This window comes from Chaetodon auriga, chromosome 19 (assembly GCF_051107435.1).
Source record: "Chaetodon auriga isolate fChaAug3 chromosome 19, fChaAug3.hap1, whole genome shotgun sequence".
In the NCBI taxonomy this organism is placed as follows: domain Eukaryota; kingdom Metazoa; phylum Chordata; class Actinopteri; order Chaetodontiformes; family Chaetodontidae; genus Chaetodon; species Chaetodon auriga.
The window spans coordinates 2,211,819-2,239,414 of record NC_135092.1 but is presented as its reverse complement, the minus strand read 5'-3'; the positions used below and the strand labels follow the sequence as shown (position 1 = coordinate 2,239,414).

Below are 27,596 nucleotides of genomic sequence, written 5' to 3'. Positions count from 1 at the left end.
AAAAGAAGAAGAGAAGACGGTATTTGTTGTGTTTTCATTAAGCAGCTTTTACATGAGGAGAGGAACCAGGTGGACCGGGCCCATACAATTAAAACCATATTATCGCTGTTTATCAATCAGTAAATAAATATCTCTGTATTTATCTTATTCCCATGTACTACGAAAGTACCAAAGAATACACTTTAGATTTCCGTCATGGTTTTGACGACTGACTCGGCCAATGACGAACTAGCGTCAAATGTTAACGTTCAACGTTAGCAAACATCGGAAGTCCCCCTTTAATATTTTCAGCTAACATTCACGTCACCCAGGAGAGTGACGAGACGTAAAAACATCAACACACGTCGTGTGAGTATGAAACCTAGTGTTACTTAAACTAAACACCGTCTTCTTATAGTTTGTGGATTATTGTTTACATGCTATCTTTGTTGGCTCTAATTTAGTCAGAGTAGCAAGTGTGGGGAAGCTAACGTTATCAACATTAATGGTGAAAGTACAAGCTAGGCGTGAGGGAGCTAACCAGCTACGTACTGTAAGGTAATCACGTTGATGCTATTGAGATTATCATATGTGTCTTCACGGCGGTTATTATGTGGCGCAGAGTGCCGCTGGGTTGATCACACGTTAGCTATATTTGTGCTAGTTACGCCCCACAACCATGTAGCGCTAATGTTAGCTAAATTACGTCATTTACAACACATTTGCCCACAGAGCTCATCTCACTTAGACAGCTAGATACTGACATAAAACGCACTAAAAGCGTTAAGTATCTATAACAAATGGAGTAGAAGAGTTTAGTCTCTCAAGAGGCGTTGTTAGCTACAAATGTCACTGAAAATGTGATAAATCAAAAGTATAACTTTAAAGATGAAAGAATGAGTACCTGAAATGTGTTTAAGAAAACTAACGTCATATATTTCCTTCTTCCCTCAACCTGTCGAAAAGAAAAGAAAGCCTTTCCATTATCGTGATATTTCCCGGCCCCTTGCCTCCATACTTCCTGGTCCTGGGTGTGTTACTGCTCATCTTTATTCCATTTTACTCACTCCACTTATCTAAATCCACTTGGACTGATTGCTGCCAGATGACATCTCTGTTAGTAGTGAGACATAAAATCTAGGTGTCCAGATAGGACAGATGAGTGGGTCATGAGCACGGTAGACTAACTGCAGTTTGAACGTTGTAGACACAAATTGGGAGACATGGTTGTGGATGTCTATTTCTGCTTTTCACTGTCAAGTTAATTTCTTGCAGAATCAACACTATCTTAAGCATGTTTTCTGCAGTTCAGTTGTATAATCAGTTCTGCATCAAAAGCCCCAAGGCGAGGTCCATGTATTTTTCTGTTCTGTTTGTTGCTACCTTGACCTTGGAGTCCAGCATCAACAGTATGATTTGCTGCATTGGCGGTCTGTCCTACATGTGTTAGCTGTGTTAGTGGTAAAACATTTTTAGTAGAATGTCTCACCATACAATTTGTGTTGCTTTGACAGTGTCTTTTGTTTTGTCCACTCTCATATTTGGAAATTGTATTATACACCCTGCATGGGAGGCTGCTTTTCTGGTGGTTTGTTGCTGTGCAAACAAAGCTAAGTCCCATTCTCAGTATGTCAAAATGAAATGAAAACATGCTTGTAGACCTTTACCATGTAGCACCTGCAGGAAGTCTTGACCTACAGTACCTACCTTACTGATAAAAGCTGGCCAATATGTCAGTTTGAGTATTTCTATTACCACTTTTTTTCAGCCAGGCAGGTTGAAACATACTGAAATGTTAATCAAATGAGAGCTCAGATCAGAAAGCAGGGAGCTTACTGAAGGATGAAAGAGTAAACAACAACAACAACAACAACAACACAGTTCGCCTTTGGAAAGCCATACAGATCCCCACATCTTCTCATCATCAGTTTAGGTAGTGTTATACCCTAAACACTCACTAACTACAGTGTATGGCATTTGTTGTGTGAAATAGCCCCTCTGCTATTTTTCCAGGGTGTTAATATTTGCAATCAGCTGTTTTGGAGGCGATGGAAATGGCTTTTTAGAATTTCTTTTTGATACCACATTTATGATTGAGTTATGATTTCTGATTGAATATGTAAATAGACGCCAAAGCATTCACAGTAACAGTGTTTTAAGGTGACAATATGTTGCTCTGATTAATTAAATCAGCTTTAGCCTGCATAATTTCCAAATTTAATTGTAGTTATGACTCATCATATTGCATATTGTGGAACTTCAAAAACAATATGAGTTCAAGTCATATTGCGTCGTCTGATTAGTCCTTAATGTTACAATTCTCTTAACTTTCAGTGTCGTCAGTGTTTTCCAAAAGGTCCATCGGTCCTCTGGAGCAGCTCTCATTGAAGTGAAGGGGCAGTAAAGAAGTCCAGCAGAGAGAGAGTGAGAGACAGGCAGGACTCAGAATGCCTCTGTTCTTCAGAAAGAGGAAACCCAGCGAGGACTCACAGAAGAGGCTGGAACATCAGCTGTGCCGGGTAAGAAGAGTGTGTTTATGTCACAGAGTTCACCAGCTAACCTGCAGTCACCAGCTCACAGCTTTAGAAGACCCTGATACTGGTCTGAGGGTTGCATCGACAACCTGCATGGTAATGCTCGAGCAACCTGCAACCATTATTGTGGGATTATGAGTATTCTTTTTTGATTGAACAAAAATGAATCTCCCCCAGTGTGAAAGAAGTTTATTTGTTAACATTATGTACCATTGCTGTCTAAAAGAAGGAATATGTTTTCTATCCAAACCCAATAACTGCTGTTCCTTGTTCTTTAGTCTAAGGAGGTAGGTGCTGATGATATCCTGGACATCTCAGCTTGTGAGCTCTCAGAGGTGAGTATATTACTGTTGACAGGAGTGAGACAAGCTTCACTGATGACTTGTCATGATAGTGTCTCATCAACCATTTGAAAGCCACTGTGCTTTAGGATAGGTTGAGTTCTACAACGGCACTATTAACTTAAAGGACAAGTTCAGTATTTGGGGATTTTATTTTTATCCCTTTTCCATTTTTCCATCTCTGTCTTTCTTCGAGGGAGATAAGTAGATGGATATTAATCTCATGTCTGTGTTTAGTACAGAGTTAGAATCACGATGTGGTTAGCCTAGCTTAGCATGAAGACTGGAAGAAGAGGGCAATGGCTACTCTGGCTCTGTACAAACTTTAGAAATACTCACTTTTAGGATCAATGTCAGCTGTAAATCAGAACTTAACAATTCTTTATTAAGATCCCACGATTTGCTTCTACCCCTGTGTGTGTGCTGTGAGCGTGTGGCAACACCTGAAGGTAACCTGTATGTAATCGAGCTTCTCGTGTCTGGACTATTACAGTTGGATAATAAGATTGTTGTTCACCTGTCTGTAGCTAACTATACAGCCAGTGCTGCTCATACTGCTACAGAAAATTCATATAGCAGCTGCGCATGAAACAGATTACTAAACACGTGTTTGTGTTTTCACAGCAGTCATTTTAAATTGTCATTGCAGGAAAAGCACGGGTGTTATGAACAGCATTAATGATGCTCTGTTCTATTCAAGTGTCCCAGTAAGTCATGACAATGTGACAGTGAGTCTGCATGAACAGTACCAGGACCCTAAAACTGAAGCAGCTAAATGGAATTCAGCCATCTTTCATTCAATTAGCTATTCTTACTGCCACATGCCAAAATGTGTTCTATGAAAAAGGCCTGATACCAAACAAAAGACCACATCCAAGTTTTAGTTGCTGTTGAGCGAAAGCTGTTTCATTTACATTCGGACTGAAAGCGACTTGGTTCATGCTCTCGTGTGTAGCTGTTGACTTAAAGGTTTGAACAATTGTTTAACCTCCATTTTATGCATTATAGCTCCACCTTCAGTAGCAACTTCTTTGTACCACATATTGTATTAATTAGTATGTGTTCAGTTCTGAAGATGATGACCTGTATGTTCTGTTCTGCCACAGGTTCCCCCAAGTGCCTTTTCCATTTGCAAGGTGCTACAGAAGAAGGTAAGAATGCAAAATGGAGATAAAGAGTTTCAGGAACATACCTTTTTACCTTTATGTCTGCTTATTTCTGCTCCACATTTAAATGTATAGGCAGGTGCAGAGATCCAGTTTCTTTAAGATAATTTCTATTATATTTATGTATTAATTACTTTCCAACCAATGCTTATAGAACTCCCCGTGTCAGTATGTGCGTGCGTGCGTGCGTGCGTGCCCCTGGTTGAACAGTCAGTAGTCAGACATGTCCTCTGTTGCTCTCCTTCAGGTCCTTATCCTCCATAACAATGAGCTGCGGTCATTGCTTCCCAGAGGAAGTGACATCAGCACTCTTGCCTCTTTAAAGGTAACGTTAACTTAATACAAGCACCATAGGACATCTGAGTGACTGTTAAAACATACAATACAATGATATATGATTTGACCGTTTTGCACATTTGTGAAGATGATGGTGGCGAGTTTGCTCTTGGTTTCAGTTCTCTTTCCACTGCTAATATCCAACCCAACAGTTAGATTAGATTGCTGTTTTAGCAAGATTTACTTCTTCATCTCTAACAAAGAAAAGACTGTGACTGAGTGTGTCTACTGCCAAAGGTTTTGGATCTGCATGAGAACAAGCTCACATTGCTCCCAGAGGACATTGGGAAGCTGGCGTCACTGCAGGTAAAGCCAGTCTAATCTTGAATCCTGTTACACAGGAAATGAATGAATGAATGAATGCTGCTCACCATCCATGAGTGTCCATTTTGTGTCTCATCAGATTCTGAATATGGAGAAGAACCGTTTAAAGACCCTGCCGGAGTCCATTGGGGATCTGAGGCTTCTGCAGACACTCAATTTGAAGGGTATGACTCTAACAGCTTCCAGCTTACTCCCATGAGTGAGAGGACATGCACAAGTCAAATTGTGACATTGTGGATTTCGCTAGATTTCACCACATGTGCACATGGTGTTGAATTGAAGTTAATCTTATTGTCTCCTGGGCAGCAGAATTAGCTTGGACTAAAAGTGTCAACGAAAACCACTAGAGGAATTCGGGACAGGGATTTTATGTATTTATTTTTTTGTTAAAGTCTCATGAATATTTTGGTGTTGCACTGAGATTTTGTGTTTGTGTTGTTCTTGTTGGATTGATTTTGCCAGGTTTTGCATGCATGTTTTACATTTTGATTGTTTTGCATATTTTCATGAAGTTTAATTAAAATTTTTGAAAGAAAAAGAAAACTATGAACAAAACAAAACCTTACTGAGCGATCTTAAATGCCAAGAGGGAGACCTGGCTGGAACCATTAAATCAATAATAAAATACAACAGTCGAGCTGTCTCAGAATGACTGCTTATGTTTCTCCCTGGTCGTTTTGTATCTGTGTAGGTAACTGTCTCAGTGAGCTGCCTGCGTCTGTTGGTTCATTGAGCAGCCTGCGCACCCTGGACCTGAGTGACAACAACATCGTCCAGCTACCCAAAACTCTGGCCTACATCCGCACACTCGAGGTGTGTGTCTTTGGATTCAAACTTAAAGGAAGACAGAAAACCCTTTGATATGTTTTTATGCAAACCCTGTGTGTGTATGTGTGCTGTGACAGAGCTTTACACTTGATGCCGCCATGATGTCCTTCCCACCTGTGTCTGTGTGTACAGAGGGCACAGAGAGCATCCAACGTTTCCTATGCTCTGGTAAGGGTTTGCTTTATGGTACACCCTGCTTACATGCAAACACACACACACACACACACACACACACACACACACACACACTTAACGTTATTGTCATTCAGTAAACAATGAGTGTATGCCGAACGAACCTGTGGTGTTAACAGTGGTGCAAAAATGCTCATTTCGAGTTCAGTAGTCTGATGGCCTGAGGGAAAAAGCTGCTACAGAACCTGGTGGTTCTGCACCGAATGCTGCAGAACCTCTTTCCAGAGGCCAGCAGGGAGAACAGACCATGGTGGGGGTGTGAGGACACAGACACATAGTAATGTCTCCATCACTTTTGGGGACATTACATAGACTTACATAGCCATAACGCTTGCCCTTCCCTTAAGTTAAACTTAACCTTAACCTTATCCTAACCTAAACCCAAGTCTTCACCCAAAAATGTAAAAATTTTCATCATGGGGACTTGCGTAATGCGTGTCCCAGTAAGGAATGTGGGTCTCCACAATATCACTGTGTAAACAGACTTATGTCCCTGCAAATTGGTAATACACATTCTTACATACACCCACAAATTCTCCACATTGTCAACAAAATGGGATCAGCTTTTTCAGATTGAGTGTAAATGGACTGTATTTGTATAGCACTCTTCTAGTCTAAAGACCCCTCAAAGTGCTTGTACAACTCAAGTTTGCATTTACCCATTCGTGCACACATTCATACTGTCATTTACAAGCGTTATCCACTCACACACCGATGGCACAGCATCTGGGGCAGTTTCAGTATCTTGCCCAAGGATACTTCGGCATGTAGACTGCCAAGGCCAGGATTGAACCACCAACCTTCTGGTAGCTGAGCCACAGCTGCCTTGTATCCAACAAGGATTAGGTTTTGATAGTGCTGTGGTGACAGAGAAGTTCTGTAGCACAACTAGCACAACACTAAAGGTGCATCAAGTCGAGGCTTCTAACAGGTTTCAAACTTTGTCCAACAGACGTTGCCTTGATTGATGGTGATTTAAGACTAAATTAATCCCTGCCGGTGCAACTCATCAGGAGTTCTTAAATTTTATTACTATAGAAGGGCATGCAATCCTTCAGTGGAAATGAAGGTTAAAAGGTGTAATGTGTCACTGCGTTAGACTATATAAGAGAATATTGTTGGATTGGTTTTCAGAGCTTGGAGAGGAGTACTGCCCGCCATCCCAGTATCTCCTTCCGGTGCTGGAGAGTGACTGTGGCAGTCAGAACTCTGACTGTTTGGATGGATTGGAGGAGGCCTGGCAGGTACAGTAGGTGACACACTAACACACACAACCCTATACAGGAGTAGAATGCCTATGTAGTGCTGTTTATTTATGAATTGATTAACTGGATGTCTCATTCAATCTTTTCTCACACTTTCTGTTGCAGAGCAAATTCAGTGACTATGAGAAGAGAAAGGTGAGCGACACAGTCACTGTCAGATTCAGCCTGGCTCCAAAGGCTCACACGTTTCATTTTCGCATATCCACAGGTTATACACATCGTCAACTTTGGTCATGGCCCATCGTATAGACTTCAGACAGCTTAGTATAGTGTCCTTTCTTCAGCACTGTCTCTTGGGGGATAGGTTTTGCAGTACCTTATTTTATTTATCAATATTATTATTCTTTTTATTATTAAACTTACAGTTCATAGAGAAACAGACAGTCCAAGGACTAAATCAGCTATTATTGCAGAACAAAGTCACTGAAACAGCTACATCATCATTCTTCTTCTTAAATGAGAGTTGCATCAGCACCATGGACAGCACTATACATCAAACAAACAAGACTATGATGGCAAGTATCTCAGGAACCATTTTGTTGTACTCTCTCTCATATCTATATCTACATTTACTGATACTGGCAAACATACACTGAAAAAGACCAAATATCTTTAATGACATACAAGCTGGAAGACATTTCAGGAAACTGCTTACCTACTTACTACATTTCAGTGGCTTAGACTGGGACTAATAAAACTGCAGCAGGCGTTTCTCAGATGAATGGAATCTCCTCAGGAAACTGTCTTTCCACTGTCTTGTTATTTCTTGGTCAGGTCCTTCTCAAAAGCAAGAGCTTTGAATGAAATTAGCTTTCCGGGGATGTGACATGCTTCTGCGGTGCATAGTGAACACAAGTGAAAAAAATGTTCTCACAGCCTTTTAAACTGTAAACTTAAAGTCCAGTGACACATGAGCCCTCAACTCAAGCCAGGGTCTCTTGAACTGGAAAACTATCCAGGATGACCTGTTTGGGTTTATCGATCTCAAAGTCATCTGGAATTTTGCTCCTTAATTCTCCAAGATGAGGCTTCGCTCAAGGGCTGCTAACAAATGCACAGCGGTTAGCTGCTGGTGGCAAAAACATTGACGCAGGCCTCGGCAGTAGTGGTGGGAGAGGAGATGGCGAGATAGATGGCATTGTGGTCGCTATAGTAGACCTGGTCCGTCATGTTAGAACAGGTATTTTGCTGTTGACAGCTGATTGAGAACACCTACTGTGACAGCACTGATTGTGCAACGTCCCGTTCAGCATGCTTGAATTAGAATATGATGAGTTTACAAATTCCCAGCCACAAATATCATGAAATACTGGTAGTAATTGATGCTACTTTTAGTTGCTGTCCTAAAGGTGGCTTTTCATTGAAGATTCTAATTGTGTTTTCAGTCCATCACATTAATGATTACCTTAGCATAATGTTGTTGAGCTCAGTCATGCCTTTAAAAGCATTTTACAGCTTTCTTTTTAGAGAAGTTGTGGCCCATACTTCATAAGAAAACAAATGAAGATACTGTGTAAGTTAACATTAAGGATACACGTATATTCACTGCTCAGAGGGTTGTGACACTGTGTGAATGTGGAGATACGGTGTGAAACTACACATTGTGTAGAATGAGTATGAAGATGCCCTGACTTGTCCCTCTGTCCTTCAGGAGCAGAAGCAGCAGCAGAAGCTGGCCTTTGAGCGGCACCTGGTGGAGAAGCAAAATGAGCAGACCCAGCTCATACTCTTGAATGCCTCACGCAAGGAAAACATGCTCAACTCAGTCCGACAGGTACACAACATGTTCACTCACACCAGTGTTGGACAGATGCGCATCTTTATCGACTCTTTGATGGAGCTGTGTCTTTTTATGTCGTCATCTTGTTGGATTTAAAATCCTACATGACTCCCAACTCACTGTTGTGGTTTTGAAACTCAACTGTGAACTGTGTTGTCTTTCAAGATATTAACATTGGGCTGAGGAGGCATTTGTGGATTTGGTGGCATATGTGGCCCTGTAACAAAATTAGAAATTGAGCATTAAAACCTTACACAGGTAACTGATTAGCGTGGCAACAGTACATCTTTTCACTGTAGTTTACTGTACAGTTTTCATGCTAGATTGATCTAATCTTTCCTGATGTGATTGTTTTGTATATGAAATATAAATGTTCATTTGAAGTTAGCCTAGCACAAAATTATGGCTTCAAATAACTTGTTTTTCTGTCAAGTGGTAAAAAAAAAAAACAGACTCAGTGTTGAATATACAGACAGGTGACAAATTAAAGTTACTGTGGGATTTTCAGAAAACCCTTGTTTTTCATGACACTGGTGGCTGTTAAGTGAACTGCAGTCAGCTCATGCTCACACTGGAATCCTGAAATGAACAATGAATGCTGGAAAATAAATTCCAATCATTTTTAGAACAACTTAACTCTCTTTAATATCCTATACTTTATTTGGATCGTTGGCTCCATGATAATAACTAGCTTGCTTTTTGCAAATTACTTTATTTGCAAACATTATGAAGCGACCACTGCCAGCTCCATGCCACGTAGCTAAGTTACACCTAGCTTAGCTTAGGTCACACTTGGCTAGTTGGCTGCAGGGAAAGCAATCTTTAGTTACCTTGCTTTGTACTTTTCCATAATTTATCATTAGCTTAAGTCAACTTGGTACCATTTGCCATAATATATAAGTGCCAATGGGGGAATTGTTGGATATCTGTGTGATTTAGACTTGCTCTTAGAGTTGCCACCCGTCCCGTTTTTCCCAGAATTGTTCTCTTTTTTTACCAGCTGTCCCGGGGAAAAAAAAATCTAATTTGATTTCCTTCGTTCTGTAGTCTAGAAAGGTCCCCTGTGCTTCTATGGTCATTTAAAATTGTCTCTGTTTGCTTCCCGTCTATGCGTATGTCACACACACGTGCCCCAGCGCTGAAAGTGGCTCACGCAAGCCAAGCAGGGAGGGAAACTTGACGGAAGAGAGACAGAGCAAGCTGAATTACCAGGCGCCCGTCTTCTTTTCACCAAGTTTTGGCGTCTTAATTTGAAATGGGAGGAGAGACGACTGACGAGGAAGGAGAAGGAACAAATTCATGTAAGCCACCGGCACGAAAAAACGATATACTCATTACAATCCTCACTGGGCGACACTTTGGGTATGGCCAACCCAGGAAGACCATTTTTCCGCCTCTTGTGTTTTGTGTCTGGCAAAAATCTCCATGAAATATGAAGGAAAAAACGCTTTGGAAATCCACGCGAAAACAAAAAAGCATCAAGTTGTGGTATCAAACAGACAAAAACAGGCAGCCATTGCAACTTTTATGACCAAAAAAGGTTCACCAGAAGAAGACATTTGGTCAAGTGTCCCTTTTTTTCACAAATCCAAGGTGGCAACCCTACCTGCTCTATATGAAAAAAGTGTCCTGAATCAACTTTTGTTGGGATTTGGCAGTATCAAAATAAAACTGAAATGAAAATTGAATCAATATAATGGGTCACTTTAGCTGATGAAGTAATTTGGCAGGCTAACTAGCTAACATTTTCAGTTAAATTCAGTTCAGTTTTATTTATATAGAACCAAATCACAACAGAAGTTGCCTCATGGCACTTTCCATGTAGAGCTGGTACAGACCATACTCTGTATATCCACTTGTAGTATTTTGCTAGCAGTAATGTTAGTAAGCAAGCTAAGGTAAGCTAGCCAGCTGTAACTACGCTGCACTACATGGATCTGGCAGTGGTTGTTTCTTAATATTAGCTGATAAAGTAATTTGCAGTAGAAAAGGGAGCCAATTTACCAGCCAGATCAGCCCCTGGAGTCTGAATGAATTAGGTGACATTATCCACTCAAGACAGTATTTGGATACATCATGTATCTAGCAATTTGTCCATGTTACTAAGCAAGCTAATGTTACATAACATTAGCAAGCTAAAACCATAATATTACAATATATTTCACATGTTTTGCCGTAATGTTAGCTTTGACTTTGGACTTTGTGTGTTGAGGTGGCTACTGGTCAATTGTTGATGCTGGTGGACATTTCTAAGCTAACATTAGCTAGTGTTGTACATTGTTGGTGCTGTAGGGGAGCTTCAAGACACCTGGGAGCATGCATAAACGTCACATCCTTTGATTTCACGGAAAACCATCTTGTGTCTTTTACATAGAAATCAGTCGTAATACTAATATGCAGCTGAGAAAGTAAGGGAACGTTTCCTTTTTAAGTTCTGTTACAATCTATTCATGCATTGTCAATTCAGAGAGATTAATACATATAAAGTGCTTCACACTCTTACATATTTTACCATTAGAGGAAAAACCTGAATAAATGAGTGGAGAAACATAACAAATGCAGATGCCTCCACACGGGTGCGCTGCATGGTATAATTAAGCAGTTAACGTCTTGTCATGCTCTGTGGCCTGTATAGAAATGCTGAGCAGCCCCAGTTGTTCTAATTTTGTATCAAGATGACAAGAGGTGGCTAAGTGACGTTGAAAGAGGGTTCATTGTAGGTTCCTGGATGGAAGCAGCTTCAGTCACAAAGACTGCTCAGCTGGCTAGTTTTCTATTAGGAACACTGGCTAAAGAGACATCTGCATTTAGATCTGTGGGGAAAACAGTAAATGGAGTTGGACATTGTGGTCAACTGCGCACGGATTATGCCTGTGATGCTTGTGCATTAGTGTGATGTGTAAGGGAAAACGGAAGGGCAGCTCTTCAACCATCAGCTGACTGAGAATGACAACACAGGAGGTAATCAGACTGTGTCAGCAAGAACAGTCCATAACATAGACATTTTATAGTTACGTTACACAGATGAATACACATGTGAGAGTTCAGTGGTGCACAGACCATATGGACTGGCTGACAGTTGTGGAAAAAAGAGAAATGGTCAGATGAGTCATCCTTGACTATAAAGAATGTGAAGATACATCACACTGTGTTGCATGCTGGGATGAGAACACCATCTTGTGAGTAACAGGCTTTGTAACTGGTGCCTGCTTTGTTGGATAGCTGCTTACCTGTGGTTTGATTGACTGAAACATTGGTTAAACTGGTTAACATTGATGGAGGAAGGAAGAGATAGAGAAAGGAAAGGAAAGAGAAAAGGTTCCCCTCTGGGAGGAACCGAATGCCAAGCAATGGTATTTGGACAAAGTAAGCACAATAAACGACGTAGATGTATATTTGGAAGCCCAAGACTCCATTACAGACCATGATGCACTCCCTCCACTGACATACCGGTCATTGTAAACTATCCCATTTTTGGACTGGTCCCGGAAAGCTCATGAACAGTTTTGTTGCGGCTAGGTGCAAGATCTGCAAATTCACAAGCTGGGCTAGCTGCGAGAGCACAGTCATACTTGCAAAGGTAAGGTGACACTCCTCTTTTTGGCCCAGTCAGTAGACCAAACAAAACGCAAAACTTTCAAAATTATTCAGGGGTTATTTTATTGTCATTGACTGTAGTTTTGAGCTTTTGGTATGTCACAACACTAGTTACACAGAGCAGATGTTCTATGTAATCACTTTCTTCTTCAGTAATTGATTGAACACATTTTTTCTTATTATTACTTTGGTTACTGAGCAGTCTTTCCAACTACATATGCAAGTGACTATATGAGATCAGTAAATCTTTCAGTTATGTTCCCATAGTAAAGTCAGGATAAAGTCTATTACAGGCAGGCACTGCCTCATTTTGGTGTCACTGGTCTGATGAAACCAATGTGTAGTCAGGATAACACACAGGGGCAGAGGTTACAATACTCAGAGGCTACTGTCAGTTGCTTCTTTTTATCAGAGATAATTGCTTGACTAGAGTTTTACATTGTCTGGTGATTCATACCGTACAGTCCGCCCCCACATCCTGGTAATTACTGTAAATTATATTTGAGCAATACATCACGGACTGGAGTGATGTATTGCTTTTATAAAACGGTTACCAATAATGGCAATATGAAAGAGTAATACACAATAATTTTCATGTAGTTTTTAATTAAACAGAAATACATATTATCTAATAAAATAGCCCCGCTGTGAAAAAAATAGTCCCACCTCTCCGTACGTTAGCTCTGCATGTCGTCTATTCCTCGCCTTTTTTTCGGGAGAAAGTCACTGCCCAATCAACTCGACCATTGTTAACCCTATCTGGAGGTGAAAGTTAACCTTAAACATGTGAATTCAACTAATTTAGTCTATTTGTTAACGTTGTCAAAACACTGCAGCAACTTTTTGCTACCTACTCTAACAGTTTGTTGTCATGGATACATTGTTGCTTCTCTGACAATCAGCCCCGTAACGTAAACATGCAAGGCCCCCCCGCAGTTAACTATGAGTGAGTGGTCCCGAAGAATCCACCCAAAACCTCAATGAATGGGAGTTTTTTTAATAGTTTTAGCTTTGAGTGATCACTGACTTTATTAAGCCGACTATATGTGACATCGCGGCAGGCACCTGGAGACGCAGCAGCGGCATCTGAATATCATGACACCAAATTACTTGCCTTTACGAATTTCGTTAGTAAATAATGTGAAGGATTGTAAAATATCATTTCCATGAGGCTGTTCAATCAGACAGTGACAGATCACCCTATGGAGCCCTAAGTGTCATAGTCGCTGTCAAGGTGCTGATCCTGTGACTGACCGTGAACACGTTTGAATGTTGTTAACGCCTTAAAAAAATGGACATCAAAACCGGCTACTTTTTGCTGCGTACTGTAATGGTTGTTGTCATGGAACCATTGTTTCTTCCATGAAGCGGAGTGATATGCTGTGATAAGGCTTTTTAGAATAGTAGCTGTGGTATACGCTCGTTATATCACAGTTAACATCCAATCAGATTGCCGGATTTCACCTTTCCGTTTTATCAATTATTACATACTACATGCACATGCTAACACATTATGTCTGTCACTTTAACTCCTCACAACAAATACTTTCTACTTCACTGGGCTCTGTGGGTCACTTCTCACGAGTATGCCTGTAAAAACAAACATAAAACCGAGTATGTGTAGAGAGTTTAGGCATGAATACCAATCTAACATTGTGTGACAGAGACATTTAAGTACTGTTATCAGAATGTACCTGAGAAAAACCACAGCAGGGTCCTCACAACATGGCAGCATAAACAAAATGATGTCAGTTATCCAGAATTTAAGATGAAGTGATGTCAAGTGAACATTTGCTATTCTCATCAAGTAGTAAGTGCATGTGTGGTATACACCCAAAAATGGTAGGCCTGAATTCTCCACCCCTACAGTGAGGGGTTGTTCTGAGTGATCACATTTATCCTATGATAAAACATGTCTATGCAGATGGGAGTGGTCTCCTCCAGGATGACAATGCCTCAATCCTTAGAGCATGAGGGCTCACTGAAGAGTTTGGAGAGTGTGAAAATGATCATATGCCATAGCTTTCACTATCACAAGATCTCAAACCAATTGAACACCTTTAGGAGATTTTGGACTGACAGCGCTCTCCACCACGTCATTGGGATATCAAATTAGCATCTTTTGGAAGAAGGGTGTTCTATTCCTCCAGCAGAATTCCAGAGACTAGTAGAGTCAATGCCTGGTGCCACATCGTGTAACAGCACCTTACTAAGTGGCCACTATATGTTGTTTTTCCTTTAGTTTGTCACCTGTCTGTACATATCGAGTCAATTTTATTTACATTGTCCGAAATCACAAATTTGCCTCAAAGGGCTTTACAAAAAGTACAACCTATGACAACCTTTATTTTTAGGCCCTTGATTAAATCATCAGATCTAACGTGGAAGTTCATGCTGGAGATGTAGATCACAAATATATAGTTGTTTTTTCAAAAGAGACTAAATAACCTCCAGCTTTAGCAAATGTTACTCAACATGTGGAGTACTTGTTGGGAACTTCTCTTTCACTGCTGAAAGTTGGATTGGATACAATGGATTAATATACATTTGCACTCTAGTGAGTATTTGCAGCAGCAGGAAGGTTTATGTGGCATTGAGTCACAATAATCTATAGTGTCTGTCTGTCTGTGTGTGTGGGTGTTCATGGTAATGAAGGAACATGTCTCCCAGTGCCACAGTGTGTCTCACTGGTATGTTTTAATAGTTTCTGGACAACACTGGACCTCTATGGCACAGAGAATAAGATGTATCGGGCTGTGATACACACACACAATACTTGTTAGTAGGATACATTCATCATTGGTTTTGGTTTTTCATGGGATATGTTTACAGTAACAAAAATAGAGAGTATCACCAGACCTGTCCTTTAAACAGTCAAACGACAACTGAACTACTTGTTTCAGCACTTGTACATTGCCGTTATAATGTGCCTGGGGGACTGATTTAAGTGTAGTGTTGCCTTTTGTGGAATGTTGTTTGCACTGGTTGGAGCTCTCTGCCTTGACAGTCTGCGTGCCTGTGTGTGAGCAGCCTTTATGTTACTCATTTCAGTCCATCTGAGTCCCATGTGGATGATATTCTGCATGACCAACCAAGTGTATGGTAGAATGACATTCTGAGTAACTTCATTTCTGGTGGCTGAAATTTGCAACCCAGAGACGTCAGTACAGCTTGGGAGTTTGTCCTTTTTTTCTTTGTGTTTTGAAACCTGTTCCTCTGTTTGTCTTGTGTTGATTTCAGCTACATTCATGTGTATAATCTGTCTGATGTTTAGGAGCAGGAGCGTCTGGAGCAGGGGGTCAGCCAGCAGCAGAGGGCTCAAGAGGCCGAGAGGCTGCTGGTGCTGGAGAAAGTCCGACAAGCTGAAAACACCATCAGCAGTCGCATCGGCAATATGCTGATGGATAAAAACAGGTAGAACCAGTAGAAACTGGCAATGTAGTGTACTGCTTGTTTTGTCATGAAGAGTTGGTGTTTGTTAATCTGTCACATTATCGATGTTTTATGCATAAAGTGTCCACAGATGAATCTCTGTTAACTACAGTATATTTATTTCAATCTATCCAGGCAGAAAAAAAGTGCAGAGTTTCTTCAAGCCATGGAGGAAGATCGGTGAGTGGACAGACAACTGATCCATAACATCCAGATCTATTACAGCCAAGAGTTATGAGGCACTCCAGCACATGGAAGCACTCACCTAATTGTCCACTTACCAGACTGAGCCTATTTATAGCACTTTCCAAGTAAGATGCACAAAGTGCTTTCCAAGGGAAGGCAAATAAGAACACAATGACAAGCCACAGGAGGTCTTCACACCTTTCAAAACTATACAACATAGAGAAGTAAAACCCTGGCACAGCATGTAGCATGGAAAATAAATTCAAAAAATGAATTATGTATTAAGAAAGTTCATTCTGTAAAATTGAGTGCTTTGAAAAAGTGGTGTTGGATGGTGATTATACTGTGGCTTTACTTAACACCCCAACCGTGCCACAGCTTTAGGTGTAACGTCATTATTTAACGTTATGTTGATATCATAAGTGTCCTAGAAATATCTCATTCTGCCAGCTGCCAGGGTTTGATCAAAAAGAGACGGGACATTTATTCTCAGAGTCTGTGGTTACTTTTAGGTAGGTAAACAGTAAATTCCTTGCCCAGAGCTGGGTCTACACTGTCTGCCTGTGTATACACACCATTACACCTCTGTTTATAGTGCAAGTCTCATGTAAGCAATGGGGGACAAAATCTAGTCTGTCTAGTTTCAGAGTCCTAACATTTAGTTCAACTGAAGCTAATAAGATCCTCTACAGCTGAAGATCTAGTATCTTAAGATACAACACTAAACAGCATTGGGTTAAGTGAATTTGCTATTGGATGGATTGCCATGAAATTTGATTTAGACATTCATGTCCTCTACAGCTTGAATTCTAATAACTTACGTCATCATTTAATTGTTATGTTGATATATTCAAATCCTACACTTTACTGTGATAAAGACATTTGTCGTCTGTACCTCAGTGTCATTCACACAATTTATAGATTAATTGCAAAAATGTATTTATTAGATTAGAATTAATATAAACTGAATTTATATTCCAATTTACACATTATTCCTGATCATGTGTTTGCATTTTACCTGAATTGTTTGGTGTCTGGCCCTGTGCTTACTGTACTCTGCTTACAGGCCATTACTATAAAAATGTTGTTCCTCTTCAGGATCCGTATGGAACATTTGGCTGCCATCACACAGGAAGAAGCCAATTCACTGAGGAAGAAGGAGGTGGCAGGTAAGCACTTTGGCCGATACATAGTGTTCTGTAAGTCATTGCTGGAGTGCCCCTGTTTTTCGTAACCATTAATCAAAAAACTGACTTCATTTTATAATTGTAAATGTAATAAAACCTGGCAAAACACTCATTTAAATATGTCAAAGTATTTCAGTGAATTTACCTATAAACAAAGAAATATATGGAGCACACCGTCATTTCATTAACTGAAAGCCAGTTTAGCGTAAACCTTAAGGGGAATAGTTATATCAGTGTAAAGGTCTCTCCCCCCATTTCCATTATTGTTCAAGAAGTGTTTTGAATAGTTTACTGTGTAAATTCAAGTTCCCTTCGATTTTGGTCAGCTTTTCTCTTGTGTCACTCTCATGACTTAATGTCAACTGTGCACATGAGATATCTCATGAGCAAATTATCATGAAAATTGCTGAGCACATTCATGCTCCTGAGGGGATAAGGTAGGTTGGAATTACCTCATAAACTGTCATCCAACTCCAGTCTCTGAAGAAGGTATGTTTGCAGCAAAAAACAAAGTCAGTGTGGTATGTCATCCAGCATTTTCTCATTATTTGCCATTCATTCCCCCACAACACATTTTCTTTTCCCTCTCCTCCCTCTCCCTGTGTGTGTTTTAGCGGCCATGCAGAAGATGCTGTCAGATAGCTGTGCTATGAGCCTCCTGCAGGAGGCCAGTGACTTTCGCAGACGAAGCCTGGTGTCCGAGGCCTACAGAAGGTTCAGCCTGCACACACACAAATATAAACACCAGATCTGAGCAGATGGTTGCCAATATTGCAAACTGGTGTACAGTGCCTTGCAAAAGTATTCACCCCCCTTGGCTTTTTACCTATTTTGTTACATTACAACCTGTACTTTTTATGTTTTTTTAATCTGAGTTTTATGTCATGGATCTGCACAAAATAATCTAAGTTGGTGAAGTGAACTGAGAAAAAACTGAAAATTGGTATGTGCATATGTGTTCACCTCCTTTGCTATGAAGCCCCTGAAACGTTCTGGTGCAACCAATTACCTTCAAAAGTCACATTATTAGTGAAATGAAGTCCACCTGTGTGCAATCGAAGTGTCACATGATCTGTCAGTATAAACACACCTTTTCTGAAACACCACTAAGCAAGAGGCATCACACCATGAAGACCAAGGAGCTCTCCAAACAAGTCAGGTACAAAGTTGTTGAGAAGTACAAGTCAGGGTTGGGTTATATAAAAAAACATCCTAATCTTTGATGACTCCTGGAGCACCATCAAATCTATCATCTTCAAATGGAAAGAACATGGTACCACAACAAACCTGCCAAGAGATGGCCACCCACCAAAACTCACAGACTGGCAAGGAGGGCATTAACCAGAGCGGCAGCACAGAGACCAAAGGTAGCCCTGAAGGAGTTGCAGAGTTCCACAGCAGAGAGTGGAGTATCTGTCCATAGGACCACAATAAGCTGTACGCTCCATAGAGCTGGGCTTTATGCAAGAGTGTCCAGAAAAAAGCCATTACTTAGTGTTAAAAATAAGGAGGCACATTTTGAGTTTGCCAAAAGGCATGTGGGCGACTCCCCAAATGTATGGAGGAAGGTGCTCTGGTCAGATGAGACTAAAATTGAACTTTTTGGCCACCAAGGAGAACGCTGTGTTTGGCGCAAACCCAACACACGCCATCACCCCAAGAGCACCATCCCCACAGTGAAACATGTTGGTGGCAGCATCATGCTGTGGGGATGTTTTTCAGCTGCAGGGACTGGGAAACTGTTCCGAGTCGAGGGAAAGATGGATGGTCCTAAATACAGGGATATTCTTGAGCTAAACCTGTTTCAGTCTGCCTATGATTTGAGACTGGGACTGAGGTTCACCTTCCAGCAGGACAGTGACCCGAAGCATACTGCTAAAGCAACACTTGAGTGGTTTAAGGGGAAACATTTAAATGTGTTGGAATGGCCTAGTCAAAGTCCAGACCTCAATCCAATTGAGAATCTGTGGCCGGACTTGAAGATTGCTGTTCACAAGGGCAAAAATCAGAGTGGTGAGATGTGACAAACTCATCAAGACTTATCCAAAGCGACTTGCAGCTGTAATTGCCACAGAAGGTGGCTCTACAAAGTACTGACTTTAGGGGGGTGAATAGTTATGCACACTGAAATTTTATATCATTTTGTCCTATTTGTTGTTTGCTTCACAGTCGTCAAAGTTGTAGGCATGTTCTGTAAATGAAATGATGTAAACCCTCAAACAATCCATTTTAATTCCAGGTTGTGAGGCAACAATACATGAAAAATGCCAAGGGGCTGAATACTTTTGCAAGCCACTGTAAATCTAACAAATCAAAGCTTTAAGAAACATGTTGTAAACTTGGCATGCCATTTTTCTTCCCTTGTCTTATGACAGTATGGAGAGTTTAGACAGGAAGTTTGATAAGATGCTGTCCCTTCAAGTTTTGGACAAATCTAAAGCCATTGCCCACATCTTACAGGAGGTATGTGGTGCCTGTGTATGCCTTCTATAATGTCATGTCACCAGTGTGTGTAAAGCTTGGAGAAGAAATGTAACTCAGTATGACTCAAAATCAATCACAGCTTTTCAACAGCCGTGTGAGCCGTCATGTCCTCTGATCGTTCTCTGCAGGAGGAGATGCAGAAAGCAGCGTTCCAGGCCCTGCAGCTGCAGAAAGATGCCGTACACGGTTATATCCGCAACCAGGTGTGTGTGTGTGTTGGGGGCCGCTGGGGGCTCAACCCTGTCACTGGTCTCTGTTTTTGTATGGCGCTGACAGAATGGAGGTCGTCATCACATGAAAAGCTGTGCAGTAGAGGATGTAGATCCATGTTTTTGTTCAGTCCAAGGCTCAACGAGCTCTCATAGTTTACAAGTATCCCTGTTTATCATTTTGTTGTTAGTTCAAATATTTTTTTAGATATACTCTATTTTTCAAAAAATAAAATTACTCCTAAATTATCTGGAGGTGTGGCTCAAGCTAAAGTACCTAAAGTGACTTTTTGGTGTTCCTGGAAGATTACAAAGAATAGTTAAAATAAAATAGAACATCACCAGAGCCATACTCATCTCTTATTGCTCTTCACAGGAACAAATTGTGCCTTTCATTCCTCAGTTTAATATGCTTTTTCACTGGCCTCATTATGACTGACCAGGGACCCTAAAAGTGGAAGCTAGTTAGTGCAGTTTGCCAATATCAGCACTGGTTCTCACTGGACTACCTTCAAGCATGTTGTTTCAAGACCTGCCGTGTCATTGACAGCTCCTGCAAAGAGCTGTTTGTCTTGCTTTGGAAAAGGTGGGGTCTAGCTAGTGTTAGCTGTGTCTGTCATTGGTCTAGTTGTGGTGATGGCAAATGATCAGATTGTCAGAACACACAGAATCAAGTCGTCCTGTGAACTCAGCATTTCATCTGTTACCTGATGATTCCAATCATCACACAGACCAGTGCACAGGGAGCTGAAATCACAAACATTTCCCCCTCAGCCTGTTAACCTGCTTTTAGGCTGTTGATTTTAAAGTGAAATAAGTAACTGTTTTTATTAGAAATTGGTTGTCATCCTTTACATAGTAATGTTGGTATACCAAAAAACTAGCGACAAAGGCGAAGATGAAACATTCTCTTCAACATTTTATGTAAGATAGTTGTATTATTTTTGTTTTGTACCATTTCGGAGGTAAAAAAAAAAAAAAAAGGAAAAGAGCACCATCCAAACATTTGTGCACCCCAAGAGATTCGAGCTCTCAGATACCTTTAACTAAGATCTCTGACGTAATTAGCTTGATCGGGCTGTGGCTTGATCACAGTCATCATTCGGAGGTCAGGTGATGTAAATTTCAAAGCTTTCTAAATCCTGTGACTCCTCAAACCTTGTCCCAACAATCAGCAGCCAGGGTCTCCTCTAAGCTGCTGCCTAGCACTCTGAAAATTCAAGTAATGGAGACCCACAAAGCATGAGAAGGCTATAAGAAGACAGCAAAGCATTTTCATATAGCTGTTTATGCAGTTTGTAATGTAATTAAGAAATGGCAATTAACAGGAACAGTGGAGGTCAAGTTGAGGTCTGGAAGACCAAGAAAACCAGAGAGAACTGCTTATAGGATTACAAAAGACCTTCAGGAAGATTTAGCAGACTATTGACTATTTAGCAGACAATATTACTGATTGGCAGAGACACACAGCTGTGAGGCGGTAATTTCATCATTGTACACAGAGCAACAGGATAACAGCATGGCAGGCTGTACATGTTTATAGAGTCTTTACTCGAAGTGACCAAACTGAAAACTAACTGATGGAAACAGAAAGAGGTCATGGACACCAATGGCAACCCTTTGTCAGGTTGTACCACCGCACACTGCCTGCCCATCATCAGGCATGCAAAGTTTGCTGAGTTTGAGTTGGTAGAAACCAAAAACAGAGCTAAAGAACACAAACGCGACCTCAAATGAATGATAGTGCTGCTCCGTGTCTGCTGGACGTTTAGATAAGTTGTGTACGGCTTGTTTTGCTGCCCCCAAGTGGCCAAAGAATTCTGTTAATGTAGGTGTAAGAAAATCACTTCAGTTTTTTATTTGGAGATGGTGGTTAGAAACTTTGCTTTTATTGCTGGCAGTTAGGAGAGATAAAATTATGCTGATAGAGCTGAAAGTAAATACTCTGGACACTGTGCATTATTGCCATTTTTCCCCTGTTTTGTTCTTTTTTTTTTCACCTGTAGCCCACCAATAGCTAATTCATTTTTACTCATCCTCATTAAGTAAATTATTCTGACTTGTTGGAAACCCTGTGTACCGTTACTCACAGACAGAAAATCATTTCATCAATGATTTCATCCTGACAGCATGTCCCTTCTCCCTGCTCGCTTCATGTTTGCTTCTCCACTGTCCCCAGATCAAGCTCATAGAGAGTGAATTAAAGCAGCTGACTAAACTGGAGATTAAAAGACGCAATCTGGATGCTGAGAACCTGCAGGTGGGTGTCACCGCCTTCTTTCTTTGCCTTCCCACATTGACTTTTTTTCTTCCTGTGATCACGATATTATTTCTTTTGGCTACTGTCATGTCATTTCTCCATGTCAGCACTTTGTAACAGTGCACGCTGAGTTTCAAGAAAATAATCAGAAGAAAAGGGATATTAAACATGATTTCTACTGAGTGGTAATAACAGTCATACATTAATCATGTCATAGCCTGTTTACCAGTGAGTGTGTATTGTCACTCTACTTCAGGGGATGGTGTATGTGTGTATATGTGTGTGTGCAGGAGGTTCTGGTGGATCAGCGCACGGCACTCAGTGATTTGTTGCAGCAGCTGCTGAAGCAGAGAGACCAAAGAGAGAAAGAGCTGCAGCAGGTTCTGGTGAGGAAACAACTTCTTGGGCCAGGCCTCTATTGGCACCACGTCTCCTTTCTTATATAGAATAGTTCATGCTTTCCCCTCTTACATGTTATCAAAATGGTGCTGCTCTGGAGGCAGTGATTGCTCACCTTTGTCCTCTGTCCAGTCATTTACACACACATACTTTGTTTTTTCCAGGCGGAGATGGAGCTGAAGTCTGAGTCCAACCAGCGGAACTACTGGATGATCCAGTACCAGAGACTGTTGGATGCCAAGCCCTTGTCACTGCGCATGCAGGTACAGAAAAGAACAGGGAGGACACAAAGAAACATCTGGAAAGCAAATTGTGCTGTTCTTACACTGTAATTGTATTGCAGGAAGCAGGCCTGGAGAAAGAGTTAGTCAACCTGTTGTGCAAACTGTCAGCTCAGCACTACCTGCCCATCCTAGCTCATCATCGAGTGACATCTGAGGCCCTTCGTCACATGAGCTCCTCTGACCTCAAGAAGGTCTGTCTGCAACATGATTACTAACATATTTCTATCCCATGCCACTTTGACATTGGACATCTTTGACGACATACTGCACAGTGACAGCCAGTTTAAACGTCAGCTGTCTCACCACACCTGTACAGAAGTTGCTGCACCGGTACCATTGACTTGCAGCCTGGAGAACTGCACACCCTCCATTATAATCAGAATAGCACAAAACGGATGCGTCTGCACTTATTCATCATGATCCCCTGTCCATCATTAAATTGTGCAAACTTAGCCTGTAAGTTAGACTGAGTTACCATTTAATGATCAGTTCATTTACTGTGACATTGTGTTCATGAAGCAGCTAAAGAGCTTGACATTTTTCACAGGAATGGGTAGTGACCAATAACAGAGCTAAAAGGAGAGTGCATTTATCAGGTGGACACTAACATGACTCCAAATGAATTCTAGTGTCGCTCTGTATTTTCTGGATGTGTAAATTGGAAACTGATCAATAACATGTTTGCCCTATCAGCTTAGAAGGTGATGTGATTGCTCTGTTTACGGCTTGTTATGCTGCCCCATGTGGCCAAAAATGTAATGCAGATTTAACTATTAATGATTGTATGGAAAAATCAGCATTATTCATTTCTTTTTTTTTTCCAGCTTGGCATTAATGAAATGGGAATCCAGAAAGCTCTTCTGAACTGGGCTCGTGAACACCGCCCTGAAGGTATATTACACACATCTTACATTTCTATATATATTCCACAGTTAAGCTCTATGTACTTCAATGAATCACCAGTTTTGCAATCTGCATCCTGATGTGATTAGTCAAAGCAAAAAAACATGAGCATTGAAACTCATTGGAGGTCAGTGAAAAACCAACCTGTTTCTGTCCACTGATTTTCTCCTCTTCTACCAGGAGCTTGTAAGGCTGTCCAGCAAGACGAGGAGGCAGAAGTTATCCCCACAGCTCCATCTCCGTCCTCCTCTCCATTGCTTCCCAACACCTCGACCTTCCAGATCAGCCCACCACTCACCCCAGGGACCCCTGTCACCCCTTCAGCCCCCAGTCCTGTGGAGGGACCAGGGAGCTCAGAGTGTGTGGTCTGCATGGAGACTGGGGTAAGAAAAACCTTCAGCAGAACAAGAAAATAATATCTTTAGTCTGAGTAATAATTAATGCTGCACTGGTTGTTTCATACTGTTATATTACTATTGGTAGTAAGCCAGTTAGCCAGACATGCTAATAGTTGTAACTCACTTTAGAACTGTGAGAGACTTAGGCCAAGGTTCTGTGTGAGGTGGGACAGGAGTATGCTGCCATTCTAGACAATGCTTGTGATTCCACCAGAGGCACCACAGCACGTTTCAGAAGCGACTCCCTGACTCATATGAGAAAACACCTGCAGTGTCTCTGCTATGTATTTGGGCAGAGCGCGATGTAAAAATCCAGCTGTCTCGTAAGATCATGTGATTTGAGTGTGATAGTTGGTGGTGATAATGATAGAATGTTTGTTTTACTGTTTTTAAAATCAAATGTGATTAAATATATTACAACTGGGTTACTTCACTATTTTATCTTAGATTTTATACTGTTACTGTGGCATAGAATGAAATATACTGTGATAGAAAACGTTGGCCCCCATCGCCCTCCCCTCATGTCTGATTTCAGTTTGCATTAAGAATCTGAGTAAAATCTGAACTCAGAGAGATGATAGAAATGCAGCACCAGTCAAAAGTGTTCATGACTTTTATTAAAGATGATTTACTAAGATTTTTTCACACATTTATTTATCTATTTATGACATTGTTTATTTTATATGTAGTTTCATCCATCAAAAGTCAGGGTGGAGTCTGCCCTTCAATTGGTCGTTGAACTTGAATCTACTGCTAATTCAAGATGGCAGCACCCGGTGTGGCTCTGAAGGAAAACTTGCTACAGTGGTAGATTCAGAAATAGCACAGAAACATAGGCTGCAGGGTGACAGGATGGAGCAGTAGTGCTAGTTGTCATAGCCGTCCTTGTTTTAATTGACTGACTGGCACAATTGAAAATTACATGCTGAAAATCCAAAGATGTCTGCAGTGTTTGAGCGTACCATTAGTAGGTGAATGGAGCAGAGCAGTATCAGGTCAGGGCCGAGGGCCGAGTGGCTGACCTGGGCAATATTCCTGCATGAACAGCCTGAGTGGCTTTGCTGAAGAATCTAAAATATAAAACATTTTACTTTGTTTACACTTTTTTTTTCTTACTACATAAATCTATATGTGTTGTTTAACAGTAACGTCTTGATCTGCAATTGAGATAATAGTAAAAATAAAGAAGGTATGTCCAGACTTTGGACTGGTGCTATATTTTTAGAGTCAGTTTGACTTTCGTTCTTTCATCTTTTTGCCTTCTTTCAGTTTTCTTAATTATCAAAGTAAAACTTCTGATTAATAGTAAATGTCTGAAATCTCCATTTACAGCTAACCATAGAGTAAACTAATGAGTGTCCAGTATATAGGGAGTGGTGAATGAATGAACGAACAAAAGAGTGATTTCGTACACAGAAGCGAACTCCATGGCAACATTGTATTTCCTGTTTGTTTCCTCCAATGTTGCATTTGTCTCAGGTTTGTCTGAGGGGAGCCCACAGTGTCAGACTTTGGAACCCCTGTGTTGGAGCAAACACAGTGTTCATCCTTACACTTTTTGCTTTCGTGTTTTTAATTCATTAAATGTTAAACTTTAGCACACATGTACACACTTGTCCAGATGACTGAATGTATCTTGTCTTTCTGTTTCCCCAGTCCGAGGCAGTCTTCCTGCCCTGTGGTCATGTATGCTGTTGTCAAGTCTGCAGCGACGCTCTGCAGAACTGCCCTCTTTGTCGTAGCATCATATCCCAGCGCTTACGCCTCTACTACAGCTAGAGCCAACTGCAACACTGTGCTAGTCCTTCTCCAACTGCAGCTCTCTTTATGTATGCATGATGACAAGGGGCTGTGAGCTATGTATGGAAAAGCTTTTATCTGAGTTTTCAAATAGCTGAGCCACTTTCCTGTATTAACCATGCAGTACTATGTGTTGTATATGCAGAAACAAGTTTGAATTGAACTATTTTTAATGGTGTTGTGTTTTTGGTTGTCACTGGCATCCAAGCATGTAGTAATTTTGTTCTTTTTAAATTCTAGAATTTTTAATATACACTAAGAGCGGATCACACCATTCACTGGTTGAAAACTGACTGTTCTTTGCCTTATTATACCTTCTCAATTGATGGGTGCCTTTTTCTGGAACTGTCTTTTTTTGTTTTTACAATACTTTATTGTTGTCAACCAAGTAACACCTGTCAAACATCTATATAAGTTAACTAATACATTATCTATTGATTGTTACTGCTTTTTGTTGTCATTGCTGGTTGCCATTGTACCACTAATGCAACTTCATGTTGTCGCTCTTCAATCCATTACACAACTTGTCTTGTCCTCACCGCCAGAGTCCCCCAGGTCCCTCTGTTCCTGTTGGAATCATTTATCTAGTGTTCTGTTACTAGAACAATAATAGTATATCATGCTATTGTTCATGACCCCAGGTTTTCTGTGGTTTTCTGTCTGAAATCCAAAAAAGATGAAGAAATATGCATCATGTAAGCATATTTGAAATAATGAAGAGCTAAATTTTTCTGTCAAGTTTAATTTAAGTTGCGAGTACTACTCGTCATGTAAAACTGTTGTACATTTTCTTTGGCTCTAGAGAGAAAATCACCCTGATTATGTCATCAGGGTTATCTCAGCTCAGGCTTGGAGGCAATAGATTTCAACAGAAATCCGGCATTACAAAGTGGGGGCATGGAATTTGAAAGATAAGGAAGGGTATTTATCTGACTGGCAGGATCTAATGAAGGACGCTATTGAGGGATTGCATTGTGGGAAATGTAGGATCCAGTGTTCTTGGAGCTTGACCCATATTAAAGACTGAAAGTCAGGATTGCTCAGCCTCTGCTGCTTGATTTAGGTTATTCTTGTGTCTCATCCATTCTATCTGTATGAAAGTGCAATACCAAAATGTGAACTACTCCTTTAAACCAGATTCTGACAGATAATAAGGCAGGATCCACCTTGTCGTGCCAGTTTTATTTCCCAACAAAGTTACAATTAATCAAATGTCCACAATCCATTTGCAGTACAGTCCAGCTGGACCTTTTAGGAGCTCCTGGAGGTCTGTGGTCCCTGGCCAGTTGCATGCTTACTTAGGTGGTAATCCAGCCTTGTACCTTATTTTAGTTTCTTTTCCACTTGTCTCTGGCGTATCTTTTAATTCCACTTGTATTTGTCGTACTGTATATGTTGCACATGTATGAACTACCAACACATCACCTGTCTGTAGCCATCACTAATGCTATTGTACTCTTTCAAGTGCTCTTAACTTTGACTTCTCTGCATGTTTCAGGAAATAACTTAAATGTAGTGTGTAAGAGATTCCACCTCCATATAAATGAGACATTTCATGTCAACGAACACTGTGGTATAAAGTAAATGTGTGTCATTTTCCTGCTCTCACCTTGTGGTCAATGTAGCTTTGTGTTGCTGAGGAGGAGATGCACTGCTCTGCAAGCAGCAACATCTGAAAATGAGCTGAAATACAGTTTACAGGCAGAGTGTTA

General features: G+C 40.8%; 1 protein-coding gene across 2 annotated transcripts; it reads left to right on the top strand.

The window, feature by feature from the left end:
* Positions 1-27,596, top strand: lrsam1 (leucine rich repeat and sterile alpha motif containing 1). Of its 2 annotated transcripts, XM_076757977.1 has the most exons (26): positions 270-348; positions 946-1,010; positions 2,314-2,498; positions 2,792-2,848; positions 3,961-4,005; positions 4,268-4,345; positions 4,594-4,662; positions 4,760-4,844; positions 5,372-5,493; positions 5,586-5,676; positions 6,835-6,944; positions 7,071-7,100; positions 8,617-8,739; positions 15,617-15,756; positions 15,910-15,954; positions 17,059-17,129; positions 17,762-17,861; positions 19,523-19,610; positions 19,760-19,834; positions 22,020-22,100; positions 22,391-22,486; positions 22,664-22,762; positions 22,843-22,974; positions 23,608-23,674; positions 23,867-24,069; positions 25,741-27,596. In XM_076757977.1, exons 3-26 carry the CDS (start codon positions 2,427-2,429, stop codon positions 25,861-25,863), a joined length of 2,202 nt encoding a protein of 733 aa, XP_076614092.1. In that variant the 5' UTR covers positions 270-348; positions 946-1,010; positions 2,314-2,426; the 3' UTR covers positions 25,864-27,596. The 2 variants fall into 2 exon arrangements, with proteins under 2 accessions (XP_076614091.1, XP_076614092.1); XM_076757976.1 differs by lacking the exon at positions 946-1,010 and having other exon boundaries at positions 1-348.